The sequence below is a fragment of the Equus asinus genome, chromosome 15, assembly GCF_041296235.1.
Source record: "Equus asinus isolate D_3611 breed Donkey chromosome 15, EquAss-T2T_v2, whole genome shotgun sequence".
Taxonomy (NCBI): Eukaryota; Metazoa; Chordata; class Mammalia; order Perissodactyla; family Equidae; genus Equus; species Equus asinus.
Window position 1 is genome coordinate 29335791 of NC_091804.1, and position 20786 is coordinate 29356576.

Genomic DNA, 20786 nt, shown 5'->3' on the forward strand with positions numbered 1-20786 from the left:
CGTCAAGTTAAATGAGTTAAAATGAAGTAAAATTTAAAATCCAGTTCCTCATTCACACTAGTCACATTTCAAGTGCTCAATGGACGTAGGAGGCTGGTTGGCTACTGTATTAGCTCAGATATAGAACATTTTCCTCGTTGCAGAAAGTCCCATCAGACAGCACTGGCAGTGTGTTGGAAGAGAAGAGTGTTTTGAAGCACTGGGTTGGGGCGGGAGGTGCCATTTTAAATGAGGAGGTCAGGGTAGGTCTCACTGAGGAGGTGACATTTGAGCAGACTCCTGAAGCTGGGCAGGGAGGGAGCCATGTTGGAATCTGGGGGAAGAGTGTCCCAGGCAGAGAGAATAGCAAGTGCAAAGGTCCTGAGGTCAGATCTCAGCTGGAATGTTCAGGAACAGCAAGGAGGCCATTGTGGTGGGAATAGAATGAGTGAGGAGAAAAGCAGAAGCTGACGCCAGTGGGACTGGCCCAAACGTGGAGGGCCTTGTCTGCCACTGTAAGGACTCTGGCTTTTACTCTTGGTGAGAGGACGCCGTGGGAGGGTTCTGAGGAAAGAAGGGACAGGGACTGATCTATGTTTTGCCAAAATACCTCTGGCTGCCGTGTCGAAACAGATTGTCAGGGAGGAAGGACGGTGGCAACAGGGAGGCCAGTGAGGACCTGCCCCACTGTTAGAGGTGGGAGGTAACGGTGGCTGGTCCAGCCTGGGGGCTGCGGAGGTGGGGAAAAGGGGCTGGATTCTGGAGATGTTTTGGAGGCAGAGACCCCAGCGTCACCTGGAGACCAAATGGCGGAGTGAGAAAGAGGGACGGAGGCAGTGCCGGCTCTGCGGTTTTAGGCCCGGGGACCAGGAAAGCGAAGGTGGGCTGGGCAAGGATCTTCCCTCCAGGATCCGAGTTTCATCCCCTGCCCAGTGAGACTAAGGACAGTCCCAGCTTTCAGATGACACCACTCACCACACCTGGCATGCATTCAGTAGTTCAAACAACATTCATTCTTTTTGTTTTTTTTTTCCCTGAGGAAGATTCGCCCTGAGCTAACATCTGCACCAATCTTACTCTATTTTTTAGTATGTGGGCCACCAGCACTGCATGGCCGCTAACAGAGCAGTGTAGGTCCATGCCCGGGAACAGAACCCCAGGCCGCCGAAGCAAAGCACACCGAACTTAACCACTAGGCCACGGGGGCTGGCCCCAAACAACATTCCTTCTTATTAAACAGGCTTTGTCCGAACCTTTGACCTTGGGGGTCAGGGACGTTGCAAACTTTCTCTTAGCCCAGAAGCCCGTTGCTGGGGACAAGCTCACATGGAAACCCTGTGTGTAGAGCAGAGAAAGCAGAAGCTTCTGGATGGAGGCGTTTGTCAACCCCTACCCTCCCGAAGCCCGCAGTGTCATGGGGAAGGGGAGGAGCAGGCGACCCCGGAGCAGGAAGCCCCCTCCCAGCCCAGGGCTCCCTGTTCCTCCTGCCTGAGCTGAGCGGGGCCAGGAGGGGCCAGGAGGGACCCGGCGCGTCTGCCCCGCGGGCGGAGGGCGCCTGGCGAGCTGCAGCAACGGGCATGGCACAGGGTGGGGGACTGACAGGCACAGTATTCCCTGGGCGACCTGCACGTTGCCAGCCATCTTTCCAGGGCGAGATAATCTCTCTGGAGAAGAGGAAAGAATTCTAATTACATCTCAGGACAATATTTGTTTGGACGCGAGAGACGGAACATATGGTGGGGGGGGGGCACTGGGCTGTGTTGAGTAGGGGTTCGTTTTCTCATTTCCTGGGCGGCATGGTGGGGGTGGCGGGTGGCGAGGGCTCTTGCGGGGTCAGGGGAACTGCCTGCCCTGGGATTTGGTTGGGGGGCTGGGCCCTGTGGGGACAGGAGACATGTGTGGCTCCCACCACACCCTGGGGGCCCTGAGAGGATGGAGAATGTTCCAGCCATTCAGGGCACCTACTAAGTGCCAGGAAACGTGTAGCCCCCGGGAGCTCCAGGTCCCTGTCTGCGACAGGCAGTGCATGCGGTGAACAGATCTGCGACCGTGGCCGTGACCTGGGTGGGCGGGGGTGTGGGGTGGGGGGAACCTATCCAGGGTGGTCAAGGAAGGCCTCTGAGGGGGCCAAGGTTGCGCTGAGCTTTGAGTGACTTGCTGGGCAAAAAGGGGCCAAGGGGTGGGGCTGGCCCCGTGGCCGAGTGGTGAAGTTCGCGGGCTCCGCTGCAGGCGGCCCAGTGTTTCGTTGGTTCGAATCCTGGGCGCGGACATGGCACTGCTCATCAAACCACGCTGAGGCGGCGTCCCACATGCCACAACTAGAAGGACCCACAACGAAGAATATACAACTATGTACTGGGGGGCTTTGGGGAGAAAAAGGAAAAAATAAAATCTTTAAAAAAAAATAAAAAATATAAAAAAATAAAAAATAAAAAAAAGTGGCCAAGGGGAGAACATCCTAGGCCTTGGGAACAGCGAGGGCGAAAGTGAGGTGGGAAAGCGAGGTGTGTTCACAGGACAGAGAAGAAACCGGGGGAGGCGGGCGGGCGGGCCTGACCCCCAACCTGGGGAGCCTTCTCATAGGGGCAGTGGGGAGCCAGGGAGGGCTCTGAGCAGGAGGTGGCCAAGGCTGATTTGGTTTTACAAAGTCTGCTAACTGCTGTGCACTGGGGGTTGGGAATAACCCAGGAGGGAAACTAGCTGGGGGCAGCCGGAAAACTCTGGAAGAATTGCAAACAGCAGCTTCCTCCCTGGCCTCCTGGGCTCCCTGCTCACACCTTGCAACCTAGCTCTCCTCGGATCCATCGCTCCCCTGCGTGGGTCTCCCACACTGCCCCCGGGCTCCGGGACAGAGGCTGGCGGGGGTGGGGACTCAGGGCCCTAGACTTGCTCCTTCCACCCCACGTTGTGCCAGCTGATGCTGTGCGCCCCTCTGCCAGCTTCCCCAGCCTCTCCAGGTGCCCCGCCTGGAACCAGGCCATTCCCGCCTGCAGGCCGGGCTGTTCCCACTCACCACCTCTCCCCCCAAGCCCTGTGCCTGCTGGCCCTGCGGTTTCCTGAGCCCCGGCCACTCCTCCCCCGTTTCTTCGCACAGCCCTGTTCACAGAGACGCCCCATGACATGACGGCGCGGACGGGCGAGGACGTGGAAATGGCCTGCTCCTTCCGAGGCAGCGGCTCCCCCTCCTACTCGCTGGAGATCCAGTGGTGGTACGTGCGGAGCCACAGAGACTGGACCGACAAGCAGGCATGGGCCTCGAACCAGGTACCGCCCCTGGGGGCCCCCCCCCCCCCCCCCCCCCCCCCCCCCCGAGCTGGGCTGGGAGAATCTTGGCCCCCAGGGTAGGGGTGTGTCTCTGCCCCTCATTGCCTTGGAGCAGGAGGCAGAGGTAGGCTGAGCACTTGGGGTGGGTGCAGCAAGAAGGGTCCTTGAAAGCGCACAGAGTCCCTCCCTTCAGTGTATGGGTGGGGAAACTGAGGCCATAGGGACAGAAGCTGACTCCAGGTTAGGGGCCAGGTGGACTCCCCTTCCATCACTTCTCCAAGCTGCCGACTTCAGTCACGAGCACGCACGGGTGCATACCCTTCCACGTGCGTGCAGGCACACTCCTGCATCCAGACACTGCACACGCATTCGCCTCTACACACACACAGGCTCAGAGGCACACAGCGCCGGGGCAGATGGTTTTGGTGCCGCCTGCACGCTGGGGTGTGCATCGTCCCAGCCACCAGCCCGGCTGCCGACTGCCAGACCCTGCGACTCTGCCTGAGGGTTTTCCCCAGACAACAGAGCCCACGGGCCGGCCAGGCAGGCTGGAGGGGCGCTCCACCAGGGCCTGAGGGGCATTGGAGGGTGAGGCCCCAGCTCCCTCGCCCTCAGTTGGCATGACTGACGCCTGTTCTGCATGCTCCCGAGGTGCCCCGAGGGAGTAAGGTCCAGCTGCCCACAATGGTAACTTGCTTAATAACACCCCATATTGACTTCCTTCCCTTTTTTGACTTACTCACCCACTCCTCCACCGATGTTTCCCGGAACCACCTCCCAGATAGACTGCTTGCGCTCAAATCTTTTCTCAAGGTCCGCTCCTGGGGGAACCCAAACTAAGACACTTTCATTCTTACACTTGTGCATACACATATAGCTTGCAAACTCTGATCCCTGTCTGCCCACCCATGCGTACATGAATACGTGTCTACACATCTTCGTATGCACACATGGGCGTGTTCACGCATTCTCGCATGTTCATGAAATAGCCCCTAACGTGTTCACAAATACGCAGTAAACTGTGGCTGGCTCCTGGGGGTGTCACCCCTCAGCCCTTCCAGCCTGCCCCCCGGGTTGGAGGACTCCAGCGGGGGGAGAAAGCCCTTAGTTGAAGAGTTGTAGGTATTTGCAGTTGGAAGCCCCGGGGTCAGCTTGCAGGGCATGGCGCGTGGGCAGGGTTGCGCCAGCATCTGCTACACACGCTCACGTGTGTGACACACCTGAAAATACAAACACATTCCCAGAGAGAGACAGACACTCCTACAGACACACCAAGCAGACTCACATTTTCCCGTTCACACATCCCCGCCCATATATCCCCAGATGCCCGCATAGCTACACGCACAGCACATGCCCAGTGTCCAGGCCCCTCCTGTATCTTCCTTTGCTTGGGATCTCCCCATCCCCCGAGTGGAAACAACGCTGAGGGGCCCCCACTCCAGGCCCCGTGGCCCCCAGCGCGTCACCTGCCCTGGCTAGAATCTTTGCTGTTGTCCGCACGCCCGCCCTGCGGCGCTAACGCCCCTCTCTGCTCTCTCTGCCCCTCCTGCTCCCAACAGCTAAAAGCATCGCAGCAGGAAGACGCCGGGAAGGACGCAACCAAAATAAGCGTGAGTTTTGATAATGACTTCTCGCAAGGGCTCTAATGGAGGACACAGCTGTAATTTAAAAGAATTTTTTTTTGGTCTCCTTCAGCAGGGAGCTTGGGCAAGAAGATGGAGGAGGAGACAGAAAGAGGGGAAAAATGGTCCTGCTCTGGGTTTTAAAAGCCACAGATTTTTCAAGTTCATTGAATGACAGGCACAAAAAATGACAGGGGGAGAGAAGACGCATTCTCTCCTGTCGGGGCCAAGGCTGTGTGCGTCCCTGATGCTTCGTGTCTGTCTCAGCAGCATTTTTTATTTGGAGAACCAGCAGGGTCTAATGAAACTGAGCCGGCGGTTCTCAGCCCATCGTGACGGCTGCCGCTTCTCACAGTCACAGGGGTCCCCCGGCTCCCGGGAGTGAGGCAGGGTTGGGGAGCTGCAGCCAGAGGAACTCAGGCCTGGCCGGCCCCCTGATGCGTTGCCAGTGTTATCCTTGCTGCAGCTCTATGGGGAAGGGCAGCCCTTCACCCATTTTACAGGTGGGGCTACTGAGGCTCAGCAGGGTCAAAGACTTGCTGGAGGTCATGGCCTGGCTGAGCTGCTATGAGCTCTTCGTCTCCAGGCTCTGCAGGAGCCCAATGAGGTGGGGGACCCTGGGGGCTCTGGGAATGACAATCTTTGTGGAGGAGGGGCACCCAAAGCGGGGCCTAGAAGAGGCAGGCAGGATTGAGAAAGGAGGCGAGGGGGACTGAGTAGAGGGGACCAGCCTGGGCACACGTGTGGCCATGGGACCCGGCTCGGTTTGTGCATGGGGCTCGAGGTCAGCCTGGCGGGAGGCTGGAAGTTCACCAGCAACACACTCAGAAAATGCGGGTGCCCGCAGGGGTGTGAATGTGTGTGTGGGGGGAGAGACCTCCAAGTTCACTCTTTCCTGCTGTGTCTTCCACGACTTTTCAAGGACTTGCGGGGGAGCTCAGGACCCCAAGGCCAGTGAGACACGGATGCACAGAGGAGCCGCACTCCAAAGCAGAAGTCACAGCGGAAAGAGTGGGCACCGGGAGGCATGGGGTGCCGTGCCGGACAGCAGGGGTGGCAGAGCGGAGGCAGGGAGGCTGGGGAGGAGGTCCTGCAGCCACTCAGGCCAGAGGCGGGCAGATTAGAGAAGAAGGACATTTGTGCCAAATGCCCCAGGGCCTCTCCGAGGTGGGGTCTGGAAGTTCAAGCCATTTCCAGTTTAGGGCAGCTGCTGGTCCACTTTCTCCACACCCTGACCCCTCACCCTCACCCTCTGCCAAGGGCACATCCATAGGTAATGCCCCGTTTCTTGCCCAAACAGCCACCAGGTGGCCCGGGCAGGGAGGGACCTGCGCATATATTAACGCGCCCCGTTCACGGGACCTCTCTCTGCTAGGATGGTGTTTGGGGTTTAAGGAGCGTCTCTGGCAAAGGAGAGAATAATCTAATTGACTAAGAGGATTAGAATTCGAGGCTGCTGGGCCCCACGTGAGGGGAATGCGAAGATGCTAATTAGTTAAATAAAATAAAGGCGCTCCCGTGATGGTGCAACCGATGCCCCACCCCCAGCCCCTGCATGTCCTGCACCAGCTGGGCTGCCTGGTCTGGCTGGGAAGCCCACAGACAGGCTCCCCATGCAGATGGCGTCACACGCATGACTGTGCTTGAATACACAGACTCGGGGTTGGCGGCAGCTATAAGCAGAGGCACCCCTGGGTTCTGCCGTCGAGGAGGAGGCTCAGAATTGGCTCGGTGGCCTCCACAGCTCTGTTGGACTCACTCTGCTCTCCCTTGAGCCTCAGCTCATCTTGCTTGGGGCTCCCCATCCCCTCCCAGCCTGGCTGCCTCTCCGCCTTCCCATTGCTTCCCACCTCCAGGCCTTTGCACAGGTCAGTCCCTCTGCCCAGAAAACTGTTCCTCTCTCTTCCTTTAGGGCTCAGCTCAGGAAGCCTGCCTTGACCCTGCGACTCAGTCGGCCCCCCTGACTTTCCCTGCTGGCTGCCTTTCCGTCTGCAATTATCTATGTGTGTGAGACAGTCTCCTGTCTGTCTCCCCGGGAGACAGTGGGGCAGACTGTGCCTGCCTGATTGCTCCATTTCCAGAGCCCAGCACAGAGCCTGGCACGTGGCAGGTGCCCAATTAAAAATTACCGAGTGACTGTCACACACAAACACCCACCCAGGCCAACGGGGGCGTAAATCCAGACAGCGGTGATACACGGACACACCAATGCGATGTGCATCCGTGCCTGGACGTGTACGTGGATGGGTGACATGAAGGTGTGGAGGGGCTCGTGGGGACCGTGGGGCCGGGAGAGCCAGCTGAGCCAGGAGGGAAGTCCAGCCCAGTAGTCCCATGTCTCCTAAAAATGTGCTGATTTGGATGGAGTATGTCCTGATTTCTAACCGTTGGGACCTAATTTGGTTTCTGGAAAACCCTGTGGGAGCCGAACGGCACCGACCACCTGCTGGGCAGCCTCCGCGCCCGTGGGTCTCAGGTTCTGGGGAGGAAGGACCGTCAACTTCCAGGAGCCGGTGTGGGGAGGGCTCCGTGACCTGCTGGGGCCGCCATGGTAACCCTGGGAAGGTGCAGAGTCGCTGTGTGGAGCGCCAGCTTGGGACTGTGAGGACACAGTGGGGCCGGCGCTGAGCGTCCCGGGAGCTGAGTCCTCGCTCCAGCTCTGCCACCGCCTCGGGCTTCCCTTCCCCACTCACTGAGGCTCATACAAAAACGCTTTGGAAACTGTAAAGTCCTATGGATTCGGCTGTGTGAATGACAGTGGTTACTAGCGTGGAAACAACATGAATTTGCAAAGCATGTGGGGGCCCGGAGCCTTGAAAGAAGGCCCCGCTTGTCTGCAGGAACCGGGCGAGGGAAAGAAAGAGCTCAGGATCTCGTGGGGAGATCGTTTATGTGGGGGCACAGGCGTCTGTGAGAAAATCATAATAATATAGCAGCTCACGTTTGTTGAGTGCCTGCCCCATGTCGGGAGCCAGGATGAGTACTTTACGTGAATTATCTCATCTAACTCGGGGCCTGGGGAAGGACCCCTGGCCTGATACGTCTCCCTTGGTAGCTTGCATATGCTGAGGATTCCACCGTGAGGGCCTCCTTCCTGTCGCTCAGAATTCTTCTGTTTATTGGCCATTTTCAAGTTCTGGATGTTTTTCTTTTGATCTAACTGAAGTTCTTAGGTTAATTTCCCCTTAACCAGTTTTGCAAGTAGAGATGGTCCCCAGCTTCCTAATTTTAAGACAAGGTGAAATGCTCCACACAGGTCTTCTTTCCCAGGGGCCTCTCCCGCCTTCATTACCGTAAGTCCCTCCTTTGGTCGAGCAGAAGTTGTCTGTGCTGTAGACTCAGTTCATGTAAGCTGCTTCCGTCCGAAACAGCTGTGGGCAGCCTGGGTCCCCATGTACATGGGGCCCCCTGCTCTGGCTCACTCTTCACAAACCCCGCCTCCTCGCCAGCCCAGCCCTAAAAGCCAGGCACAGCCCAAGAAGCCCCAGGAAGCACGTTGCGGCCCCCGTCCCGAGTCCCTATGAATGGTTACAAGGCAACTGCATTTGTCAAATCGGCCAAGTGGCCCTGCAGGCCAAGCCCCTGACCATCCGCCTGGCTGCCCCAGACACGTGGAGCACATGTGTGGATAGCGCACGGTTGCTGATGGGGGCGTGGTAAGGCTGGGGCCACCGGAGCAGCACACAAGGTCTGCATCCTTCACACAGGAGTAACAGGCCGGGTGGCGGGCACGGGTTACTATGATTTTATTTTCTGCCATAGACGTTTCTATCTTTTCTTGAAATTCCTGCAGTGATCCACAGTATCCATAGGACGTTAAGTTCTGAAGTCTGCCAGGGAGGCGAGACTCATGTGGAGTCAAAATCACTCCATCCATCTTAGGAATCCTTTGAAATATCCACAGAGTGGCCAGTTTGTGGTCTGGGGCCGTGAAGATGCCTCTGTGAAGGCCATCGTCACCCCCCCCCCCCGTTCCTGTCCTCAAGGTCCTCCCAGTCAGTATGGGAGATGGATCTGAAGCCAACCATCATATATGATAAAAAGTAAAATGACAGGGCCGGTCCTGTGGCCAAGTGATTAGGTTCACACGCTCTGCTTCGGCGGCCCAGGGTTTCCCCAGTTCGAATCCGGGGCGTGGACATGGCACCACTCATCAGGCCATGTTGAGGCGGCATCCCACATGCCACAACTAGAAGGGCCCACAACTAAAAATATACAACTATGTACCAGGGGGGCTTTGGGAGAAAAAGGAAAAATAAAGAAAAATCTTAAGAAAAAAAAGTAAAATGACAACTGTGACCATCAAAATGAGGAGAGCCGCCCAGGGGCCTGAGCCTGGAACAAGGGACCTGAGCTAGTCTAGGAGGTCTGGAGGACTTCCTGGAGGAGGTGCTATTTGAAGTGAACACTGAAGGGCAGAGGAGTTGGCTAGGAGCAGGGGGAGGTTTGCTGGTGTGTGTGCTGGAGAAACTGCTGGAGGCTGCTGTAGCTAAGGGGCAGGCAGGGATGAGACCCTGAAGCCACCCCTCATCCCGGCAGCCACTGCAGGGAGCCACCAAAGGAAGGGTTCTAAGTTGGAGGCATTTTGAAAAGATGTATCTGTCCGTCATGGGAGAACAGATTGGAAGGGGCCAGCGTGGCTTTGGGTGGATGCGGGAGGAAGTTGAGGTGATGACCCAGAGGAGAGAAGCTGGCACCTTGCCCTGGCCGGTGCAGGGGCATCTGGGGTCTGGAGAGAAGGGGAGGTGCAGTGATGTTGAGAGGGAAGATCAGTGGTCTTCGAGGGTGGGTTGTGCTGGAGCGCTGGAGGAGCATGGCGCTGTGACTGCAGAGGGTCTGGCTGCAGTGGGTGAGGCCTTCCAGGGCTGAGATTTGAGGACACCCTGGGCTGGGATTTGAACATGCCGAGGGGCTGTGAAGTGGCTGGGCGTTGCTGATGGAGGCACAGAAGCGGCGGAGCTCAAAGCAGAGCCGTGCCTGGGGCAGGCCCATCTGACCCCGATCCCCACCCCAGCACCTTCCTGGGGCCACCATGTCACTCTTAGGTCTCAGCTGTGAGGCCCCATGTGGGAAAGGCCTGGCACCAGAGATGCAAATTGGCACCACCCATTCCTCCTGGCACCGCTGGCTGGGGAGAAAGACCCCAACCCACCGCTGGCCCAGGGGCCCCTGCCCTGCCCAGAAAGGCCTGGGCAGGGCACATGGAGGAGGCTGAGCGCTCCCGGCGTCGCCTGGCCCTGTCTCTTTCAGCATAATTAGGTGCTTAATTGCACCGCTAAGGCCTGTCGATGCATGCGCCCAGGTGATTATGATTTACAGCCTGGCCGCCACGTGGGGGTCTCTCTCCTTGCGGCCTCTCCGGTCACGCTGGAGAGCCAGGCCACAGGATTTTCTGCGAAATTTGTGAATGATGAAATCCAAGAGGCTGCTCCCGGCACCCCCAAGAAGCTGGGGCAGGGTGATGGGCGCCTCCACAGGACATGCCACTGAGGAGGGGCCGGGAGCCTCCAAGACCAGGAGTGCTAAGGACCTGGGGAATGAGGTGGGAGGGGCTGGAAAGACAGACCTGTGGTCTGCTGGTCATGGGAGGCTCCCCAGAGATGTGGTTAAGACCTGGTCTCTGTCACCAGCTGGGGGGGCTTGGGCAAATCACTTGACCTCTCTGAGCCTCAGTTTCCTGACCATACAATGGGTATCCTAGCAGGGCCTACATCACGGGGTTATGGTGGGGTTTATGTAAGATGTACAAAGCTTTAGCGCATCATCTCAGTGACCAAGCGCTCCATGAACTCTAGCTGCCAGCACTACTATTACTGTTGTCACTGTTTTTATTATTCACCTTCTCCAGATGGTGCTTAAAGGCAGGACCCCTGGGGTGGGGGGAGCAGAGTCTGCTGTGTGTCCTCTCCCTTCATCCTGCTGGATCAGCTCCCTGAGGTGCTTGACTATGGGTGTGAGGTCTGGGTTCCCCCTTAGACCTGGAGCCCGTGAGGGCCTGGCTGGGGTCTGGCTGGTTCATGGCTGTACCCCTGGGGCCCAAGGTGGGCACTTGCTAAATGTTTGTCCAGTGAATGGATGAATCGAGCCCAAGAAAACCGAGGCCAGGGTGCTCCCAGTGCCCCTGCAGTGCGCCCTGCCCCCTCCTCCTCCCCAAGAGGGGAGGAGCGCTACTGCTGAAGGCCACGCGTGCTTGCTGGCAGGGGGGTGGCGGGGGGAGGAGCTGAGAGCTCCTGGGGAGAGCGGTCCAGGCCTTGGCATCAGGGCTGGAGGTGGGAGAGGTGGGCAGAGGGTGGGCCTCGCTGTCGCTCCCTCCCTAGGAGCCGCTGCTCCCAGCGCTTCGCATTATTACTCCATTAGCGCCTTGTAGGGTTGACAAATGAAGGATAATTAATATCCGTGAGGGAAACAGATGTTGAGGTAATTCGCTCCCCGCTGCGCATTTGCAACAGCATCTCCTAACTCGCCCGGAGAGCATGGCAGGGCCACAGGACCTCTCAGTGCCCTTGGTCAGAGGTGATGGCGTCAGCAGGGCTGATGGCCTCCAGCTGGGCCGGCCGCACTGGGGAGGGGATGCCCCACACCGACAGGGGCAGCCGGAAGAGTTCCCACCACTTGCTGTTGGGAAGTTCTGCCTGTGTCTCACCTCCTGCCTGGCCATAAGCCCACATTTCCCTGCCTCAGGGGGGATGATGACCAGCCAGGAAGGCTCAGAATAAGGGAGGATGGGCCAGGCTCCCGGCTGCTGCCCACCCACCCTCTTCCCTTCTGGAGCCTGGGAAGCCCCCTGTGCCCCTGCCAGCTCTGAGTGACCCTCTGTGGGGCCTGTCACGCCATTTGGAGGGTCAGAGTACATGGAAGTAGGCCTGGGTTCAGTTCCCAGCTCTGCCACTCACTGACTCAGTGCCCATGTGAAAGTCACTTCTTTCAGAGCCTTAGTTTCACCATCTGTAAAGTGGGTATAGTCATGTCTGTGACCTACAATTAGAAAGCATGCTATCTGGGTACTACTTCATTTGGAGAAAGAAGGAACTAGAGTGAGGCCATTCATTCGACAAGTGTTTTTATTATTATTTACAGGGTACCAGGCCCTGTGATGGTCACTAAGATGAACAAAATAGCTATCATCCCTGCCCTCATGGAGCTTATAGTTTAGCCAGAGAGGGAGACAAAAATCAAGTCAACAGACAAACAAATTAAACGGTTCTTAAATTGTGACGACTGCTATGAAGGAAATAGACAGGGGGTTGTGATCGAAGGTTCTTGGAGGAGGTGATGTTTGAGAATGAAGGGGAGTCAAGCGGGTGAAGAGGGGTGGGGAACAGCACCCAGGCAGAGATACCAGCATGTGCAAAGGCCACAAGGAGCTTGGCATCTGGGAGGAGATGGGAAGGGCCCAGAGAAGCCAGAGCAGATTTGAAGGATGGTTAGAAGTCACGGGTGTGTGTGTGAGGGCCCAGCTGCAGAGTGAATGCACCCCTCAGAGACTGTCCCCTTTCTCATCCTGGCCTCCTCACTGCAAGGGTGATCAGCAGGGACTTCCCATCCAGGGTTTGGGGCTTGACAAGAAGAGGCAGGCTGGCTGTCCATCCCTATCGACCCCCACCTCTGCCCCCCAGGGGAGAGGGACCAGTAGGACTCAGGGCTGGGGCCTCAGGTCTGAAGCCCACTCAGCTCCAGCCTGGGCCTGGCAAGCTTGTAATGCTGGCTGGTGTAAGGTCACTGGGAAGGGATCCCAGCGGTGCCTGAGAGTGACCTACCCTGTTCTGTCCGGGTGGGGCAGGGCTTCAGGGGCGGGGCAGGGCTGCAGGGGGCAGGGCAGGGCTCCTTCTGGCTGTAAGTGGGGGCCAGGGAAGGACGGAAGCCCCCTCCCCCCAACCCCTCTCCATAGGCTCAACTCCCCCATCCCTTTTCTAAGCTTTTTATTTTGAATTGCAGATTCACAGAAAGTTGCAAAAATAGATCATAGACTCCCCTGTACCTTTCACCCAGCTTCCCCAGTGAACTGGCTTATGTAACTGTCCACCTGCCTTCTCTCTTTTGATTGAAAACAATTCCCTATAGTAGCTTTATGTTCAGGGCAGGTTTACTCATGAGAGTTTTAATTTGGCAACTGCCCAAGTGTCTGTCAACAGGGGGCTGGATAAACAAATGGTGGTATATCGGTATGATGGAATACTACACTGCAGTGAAAAAGAGCACATGGAGCCAGGCAACAACACGGAGGAATCTCATTGGTGTTATGTTGTGTGACAGAAGCTGCACACAAAGGAGTTCAAGAACAGGCAAAACTAATCAGTGGTGATGGGAGTCAGAGTAGTGGATAGCTGCGGGCCTGAGTCCATGAGGAAGGGCCACAGGCTGTGCTCTGGAGGGGTATCCGCGGCCCACCCTTGCTCTGGGGGCGGTCACACAGGCGTGCACATGAGTCAGATTTCATCAAGCTGTATGCACTTCACTGTACATAAATTAAATTTCAATTTTAGAATTTAAAAAACTCAATCAAATAAACAAGCAGAAGGCCAAAATACAAAGACAAATATCACAGACACTCTTGCTCCCCTCAACTGGAGTGAACAGTGATTAGCATCCTGATTTATTTGTGATCAGCCTTTATTCTCTTTAAAGAAACAAGACCTTTCCGACTAAGCTGAGATTTCCCAGAGAGAACCACTGCTGGGAGGCCACTGTGTTCCGCCCGTCTATGTTCAACTTCTACACACACAACCGTCTCTAAAACCAGTACAGGCAGCCCTTCAGATCCGCGGATGCGGAACCGCGGATAACGAGAGCCAACTAAAGGCTTGAGCATCCGGGGATTTTGGTGTCCTCAAAGGGGTCCTGGAACCAGTCCCCTGCGGATACCGAGGGACGACCGTATAGAGTATTTTCCTGTGTCCATTTACAGAAATGGCATCGCACTGTAGGAGTTTTGCAATGAGATCTTGCACTTCCTGCATGCCTCTCAGCTCGAACATGCCCAGCTCTAGCACCTTTTTATCTGCTGTGCAGTATTCCACTGAATGAACGGACTACTGCGTGTTTATCCGTTCTGTTGATGGACAATGAAGTTGCTTCTACTTTTTTGCTATTTAACTCTGTGTGTCCTGGTGGGAGCAGCTCTGGGGCCCCAGCCTGGGAGTGGGCTCTCGGGACCAGGGCTCTCGGTCTTCCAGCTGCCGCTGGGCGGCCAGGTCACGGTCTCTCTGTCGTCCCCAGGTGGTCAAGGTGGTGGGCAGCAACATCTCCCACAAGCTGCGCCTGTCGCGAGTGAAGCCCACGGACGAAGGCACCTACGAGTGCCGTGTTATCGACTTCAGTGACGGCAAGGCCCGGCACCACAAGGTCAAGGCCTACCTGCGGGTGCAGCCGGGGGAGAACTCTGTCCTGCACCTGCCGGAGGCCCCGCCCGCCGCGCCCGCGCCGCCGCCCCCCAAGCCGGGCAAGGAGCTGCGGAAGCGCTCGGTGGACGCGGAGGCCTGCAGCTTCTAGACTGACGGCCGCCCCGCCACCCGCCCGCCCGCGCCCCTACGGCTGTCCAGAGTGCATGAGGGGCCGCTGGACCGCTGGGGACGGGACTGCCTGGGTCCAGCCGCCTCCCCATCCCCGAGGCCGCCTGCGGCCCGCCGGCCCTCCGCACCACCCCCTCGCCCAGCATGTAAGCCCCGCCCAACCCTTCCTTTTCAGACCCTGCAGTGACCTGGCTGGGAGAAGGTGGGCCCGGGCACCAAGGGGACGACCGCCTCGAACGCTGGGGTGGGGCACCATGCCGGGGCGGGCTGCCCCCTTTCTGTCACCAGCTTCAGTGGAGTCCAGTGTTTTCGCTTTGCTTGCTTGTCCCCGACCCTGTCCCGAGCCGGGGCCTCCCAGCCTTACTCTCCTCCTTCCTACCATCCCCCACTTGGACCTGGGGGTGTGGACAGTGACTCCTCCCCGAATTTGGACTTGAATCTTCTGAGCTGAACTAGGGCCTCTCCCCTGGTGAGGAACTGGGGAACAGAGTCCCCAGGAGACCTTGCTCTGGGGCTCCAGGGTCACTCACAGGGGCCCTGGGAGGAGAGGGAGACCTCGGCTGCCTCCTGGTGGGTCCTTCATGTTCAGCCTCCTTACACGGAAGCAACAGCTCCTTGTTCCACCTTCCTGGGAGGCGGGGGCACCAGGAATCTGCCCCTTCACATGGCAGGTCCGAAGGAGGACCTTTGTGCTCTGACCGCATGGCCCCAGGCAGAGTTTTGCACCAGCAGGACCCCTTCCAGGGTCTTTGAGGCTCTCCCAGGAGCCCCCCTCTGCCAGCTCCCAAGGTCCCAGCCCCCTCCTGGGGCCCATGCCAAGCCCACCCAAGGGCCTGGGGCTGTTGGGAGCCAAGTGTCCCTTAATACCAATCCCCTCACAATCCTTGATCAGGGGGACACCCACCCCTGGTGATTTGTAAATATTTCTATCGGGCCCAACACCCCTTAGAACTGGCTCAAACCTCTGGCCGCCCCTCAGCAATGGAGTGGGGGATGTGGGAGGGGCATGGGCTTGGCCCAGGGGCTGTGGGTAACCCTGTACACACGATCCAATCCGTGACTACCAGCCAACCTGAATAAAGCTGTTTAAAAAACCTCTGGGCAGCGTCTTTCTGGGGCATGTGTGTCCGGAAACCGGGGCAGTGGCGGACGGGGATGTGGGGGATCTTGGCCAGCCCGCACCCACGCCTCACTCAGTATCTTCTCGCTCCTGCTCTCTGCCCCCCAAGCACAGAACAAGAGCTGGTGGGGGCACGAGGAGAGTGTGAAGGAAACCGGGTCTTGATCCAGCTCCAATCCAATTACCAGGCACTTGAATTATTCTTAGACTTTGAGATAATCACGTACGGAGGAGTGCAGAAAACATGTTCACACTGTTTTATGAATAAATAAATTAGAAAGCAAGTAAGGGTGAGCCACTACCCACCAAGCAGCATCCAGAACAGAAGCCCCCAGCCTGGCCTGTGCGTCGTCCCGATCATGCCCCTCTCCCCACTCCTCCAGGCAGCCACGACCCTCCCACTTTTTAAATAATCACATTCTTAGTGTTCTTTTTACAGTTGTACTACCTGCATGTATGTCATCTTCAACAACATAGTTGAGTTTTGTCTATCTTTCAGAACTTGTATGCGTGGAATCACACTGTAACTATGTTTTCATACACCACTGTATTTGTGAGACATCCATATTGCGTGTATCTGTAATTTGTCCATTTTTATTACTGCATGAATATCCTACAACGTATCAATTTATTTATCCATTCCACTGTTGACAAGAATTTGTGTTCCCATCTGGTGCTATTCCCAACAAGACTGCCATGAGCATTCTAGTCCACGTCCCCTGGTGCACACAAGCACGAGATTCTCAGGGGTGGATTGGCCAGGTTGGAATTTGCACTTTAGGAATCTCGTTATCTCCAATGAGGTATCACCATCCAGGCTCAGAGAGGTTAAGTAGCTAGCCCAAGGTCACACAGTTGCTGAACTCTGCTTTGCTCGGCCTGAACCCCCACATCCCCTAAACACACACACACCTCTTCCATCATGCCCTGGGCTCTGGACTCTGCCTGGCTCATCCCAGCTGAGGGTCCCACCCACCACAGTCCTGCTGAGACTCTGCCTGAGGGTGTGTTAGTGTGGGGCTCTTGGGTCAAGCCCTCACAGCCAGCGTGGCCAGCTGGTCCCTCCTCTGTGTGCCTGCAGAAGCCAGGGACACCAGCCATACTAAGCATCGGACTTCTGCCTGCCTCAGATCTCCCCTGCCAGCCAGTCTGAGTGAGCCTCCCTCAAGGGCAGGGACTGCGACCTGCTGAGATGATGATGGATGCTGGTTGAGCACTGTGCCTCAGGCCCTGTGCTGATGCCACGGCAGCCCCAAAGGGAGGCTCATATCCTCAGCTTTCAAATGAGGAAAGTGAAGTTCAGAGAAGCAGGGGTGGAGGAGGGCAGGGTGGCAGAGCACGTGAATAAACCAGGTGATGAAGCAGGCAAGGCCCTGGACCTGCTACAGAATCCAGGGATCCCTGAGCCAGATGGTCTATGACCTGTGGTCGTCTCAGGCCAGCAGCCAGCCTTTATTCAACGAATACAGTCCCTTCCAGAAATGCCCAAGTGCAGGACAGGCCCTGAAAAGCCCAGGTCCCTCTGGGAAGGTCTGGGGGGATACAGGCTCGTGCTGGAGTGATAGCAATCTTCACAGGTCCTGAGCACCTGCTACACAGCAGGGACTAGTGCAGGGTTTTCCACGGGAAACGCTGAGAGTCCACGGGATCTCCTTTCACCCTCCCAAGGGCCTGTGTCCCATCTTCGGTCCCCTCCCCATGGGAGGGATTTGTCTTGCTCCATTGGGAATGCAGCCCAGGGGAGAGGATGGTGCCTGGCTTAGAACCCTGCCTCTGCTCATCCTTGCATCAGGACCTTGGACAAGGCTCTTCACCTCTGAGCCTCAGTTTCCTTTTCTGTAAAATGGAAATGCTCCCAGGGAAATGCAAATCAAAATCATAACGAGATTCCACACTGAGATGGCGAGAATCCAAAAGACAGAGAATAACAAGTGTTGGCAAAGATGTGGAGAAATTGCAACCCTCATACACTGGCCGGTGGGATTATAAAATGATGCAGCCACTTGGGAAAACAGTCTGGCAGTTTCTCAGAATGTTAAACATAGAATTACCATATGACCCAGCAATTCCATTCCTAGGTATATACCCAAGAGAAATGAAACCATATGTCCACACAAAAACTTGTTCATGAATACTCACAGCAGCATTATTTATAATAGCCCCAAAGTGGAGACAACCCAAATGACCATCAACTGATGAACGGATGAATAAAATGTGGTGTGCCCAGGCAGTGGAATATTATTTGGCAATACAAAGGAATGAAGTGCTGACACATGCTACACCGTGGATGAACCCGGGAAACATTATTCTAAGTGAACGCAGCCAGACGCAAAAGGTCACACACTGTATGATTGCATTTATATGAAACGTCCAGAATAGGAAAATGTATGCAGACGGAAAGTAGATGGGGGGCTGCCAGGGCTGGGGGAGAGGAGGCGGGGCTGACTGCTAATGGGTACAGGTTCCTTTTGGGGTGATGAAAATGTTCTAAATTGATTGTGCTGATGGACACACAACTCTAAATATACTGAAAACCATTGAATTTTTAGTATTGTGCACATTACATGGGTGAGTTGTATGGCATGTGAATTCTATCTCAATAAAGCTGTTGAAAGAATGGGATCCCCCAACTGCAGCACAGCACCCACTTGCCCACACCAGGCATGTGGAGGACTCAGGAAATTCTGGCTCCTATTAATATTGCTGTGATTTAACGTGGAAGCCAAAGCCGAACTGGGCTGACCTCAGGGCATGGCTGATGGTGGCAGCCTGCGGGGTAGGGCTGGGGGGCAATAGAGAAACATGAGACCTGGGGGCGGTGTTCCTAAAGGGGGTACCCAGGCCCTGTCCTGAAGGCTCAGAAAAACCTCCTCACACCCCAGGTTAGTTGCAGGCCACTTTCCCCTTTGCGCCCCAGAATAACAATAGCGGGGGCGGGGGCGTGGTGCAGAGGGGTGCTTGTTATACATTCAGATGTCTAGGCCCCCTCTTGGCCTTCAGATCCCCACGCATCAGCATCTATACCTAGCGTCCCCCGGTGGTTCGCACGATGAGGAAAGAGCGGACCTCTGGCCATGGACAGTCTCACACACACTCTTGCTCCTGAGTTACTCCAGCCCCCCAGCTTCCTTGGTCTCCAAGGCCCTGAATTATGACCCAAACCCCACACAGCCTGGCTGCCTGGCTCCCCTCAGGTGTGCATCCCTCTCAGGGTCCCCGGCCAACCCTGTCCTGGAGTTTCCCTTTCCGTCCCTCGCTGGGTGGGGATGGGGGAAACTGACAGCAAGGACAAGGCCTCTGTCCCCAACTCTTCACCCTTCACCCTGGGATTCAGAGTGTGAGGCAGGGATGTCCCATTTCAGAAGGTAAGAGAGGCTGGGCCCTCCTGGTTCAGGGCAGGACTGACCGCACTCCTAGTCTCTGGCAAGTGCTGGCTATGTGATTAGCTGCCTAGAGGAACAGGGACAGTTCCAGAAGCATCCCGGCACCTCGGTGAGGAAGCAGCTTGGGGCAGGGGATGATGGAGTCCTGGTCCAGGGGCAGGAGGAAGGAACTCAGGAGCCCTGGAACTCAGGGACCCTGGAAGTGGGTGGGGTCCACTGCCCTCCCAGGCCCACATGTCACCCAAACCCCAGGCATCTGAGCCACGAGAGCTTGTGACCAACCCAGGTTTCAGGGCTCTGTCCCCAAAGATTCTGATCCAGTAGTTCTAGAGTGGAGCCTAGGAATCTGTATGTCCAAGAGGATTCTGATGGAGGCGGCCATTGGAGTTTAGTTGGAGAAATATTGCACCATACAATCCTTTAAAGAAACAGACATGCATAACTAAGAAAATAATAATACTTTTTATGAAAGTGGGTGTTTGTTTCACTGAAGCACATGCTACAGGCCTTGCTTCTCACCAGCTCTCATAGACCTATTTCATTTTTGCTGCGAACTGAAGAGCATTTCAGCACATGGATACGCCACAATTACCCCAAACACTTGCCTACTGAGGGACCTCTAAGTTGCTTCTAACAATCTGCTGTTACAGATAATGATTCTCCAAGTATGGCTCTATGAACAGCTTGGCACACTTGAGGTATTTCAAGGAGGGTGGGAAGTCCTTAAAAATGGAACTGCTAGCACCAGGGAGATGAATACACACTTTCAATTTGAGATATTCTATCTAAGTGCTCACCCCAAACAACCTTAACAATCTTAAAAAAAATTTTTTTGAAATAAGTAGTAAGGGGACATGATATGAAATTTTAAAAGTTCAAAAGAGTATATATAGAGAATTACATTCTGTTCCCACCCACGCAGCATCTCCCAGTTCTCCCTGGAAACAATCACCATTAGGAAGTTACACTCTGTGCATATACGCATGTGAGTGTGAGCACATGTGTGTGTGTGTTTATTTTTTTAAATTTTTTTTAAAGATTTTATTTTTCCTTTTTCTCCCCAAAGCCCCCCAGTACATAGTTGTATATTTTAGTTGTGGGTCCTTCTAGCTGTGGCATGTGGGACGCCGCCTCAACATGGCCTGATGGGCAGTGCCATGTCTGCACCCAGGATTCGAACCAGCAAAACCCTGGGCTGCCGAAGCAGAGCGCGAGAACTTAACCACTCAGCTACGGGGCTGGCTCCAGTGTGTGTGTGTTTAAATACAGGGATGCTAGCATGTTATATACATGGTTCTGGACCTTGCTTTTTCCACCTTACAACCTACCTTGGCAATGGTTCCACATGGACTTTTTAATGGTTGTACAATATCCCATGATATGGACGAAGCATGATTTATCTATCCAATCCCCTAGTGATGAACAGTGAGGTTGTTTCCAATCTTGTGCTATTAGAAACAATGTTGCAGTGAATTTCCTAGATTATAAATCTGTGTATACACATGCAAATATGTTTGTAGGATAAATATTTACAAATTAGAATCGCTGGGTCAAAGAGTTTGTGCATTTTTAATTTTAGTAAATATTGCAAAGTTGATCTCTACAGAATTTGGACCAATTTATACTCCTACAAGCTGTGTCTGTGAGAGGGCATACCTGTTGCCTGATTCCCTCACCAACCCTATTATCAAATATTTTGATCTTGGTCAAACTCGGGGGTAAAATGGGATCTCGTTGTGGTTTCAATTTGCATTTTTCTTATGAGTGCGATTAAGCATCTTTTTGCTTACTTAAGAATCATTTGTACTCTCTTTTCTGTGAATTCATAGTTCACAATCTTTGGCCATTTTTAATTGGCTTGTTGGTTGTCATCTTACTGATTTGTAGGAGCTCTTTGTAAGATAAATTG

At 55.4% G+C, this 20786-nt stretch overlaps 1 protein-coding gene across 1 annotated transcript in view; it reads left to right on the forward strand.

The window, feature by feature from the left end:
* VSTM2L (V-set and transmembrane domain containing 2 like) overlaps positions 1-15472 on the forward strand; it is a 36903-nt gene extending 21431 nt beyond the window's left edge. Inside the window, exons 2-4 of the mRNA XM_044748693.2 lie at positions 3074-3243; positions 4803-4853; positions 14082-15472. Of these exons, the coding sequence (XP_044604628.1) occupies positions 3074-3243; positions 4803-4853; positions 14082-14354 (494 nt within the window). The 3' untranslated portion in view covers positions 14355-15472. The remainder of the gene's footprint in view (positions 1-3073; positions 3244-4802; positions 4854-14081) is intronic.
* Positions 15473-20786: the final 5314 nt, after the last annotated feature.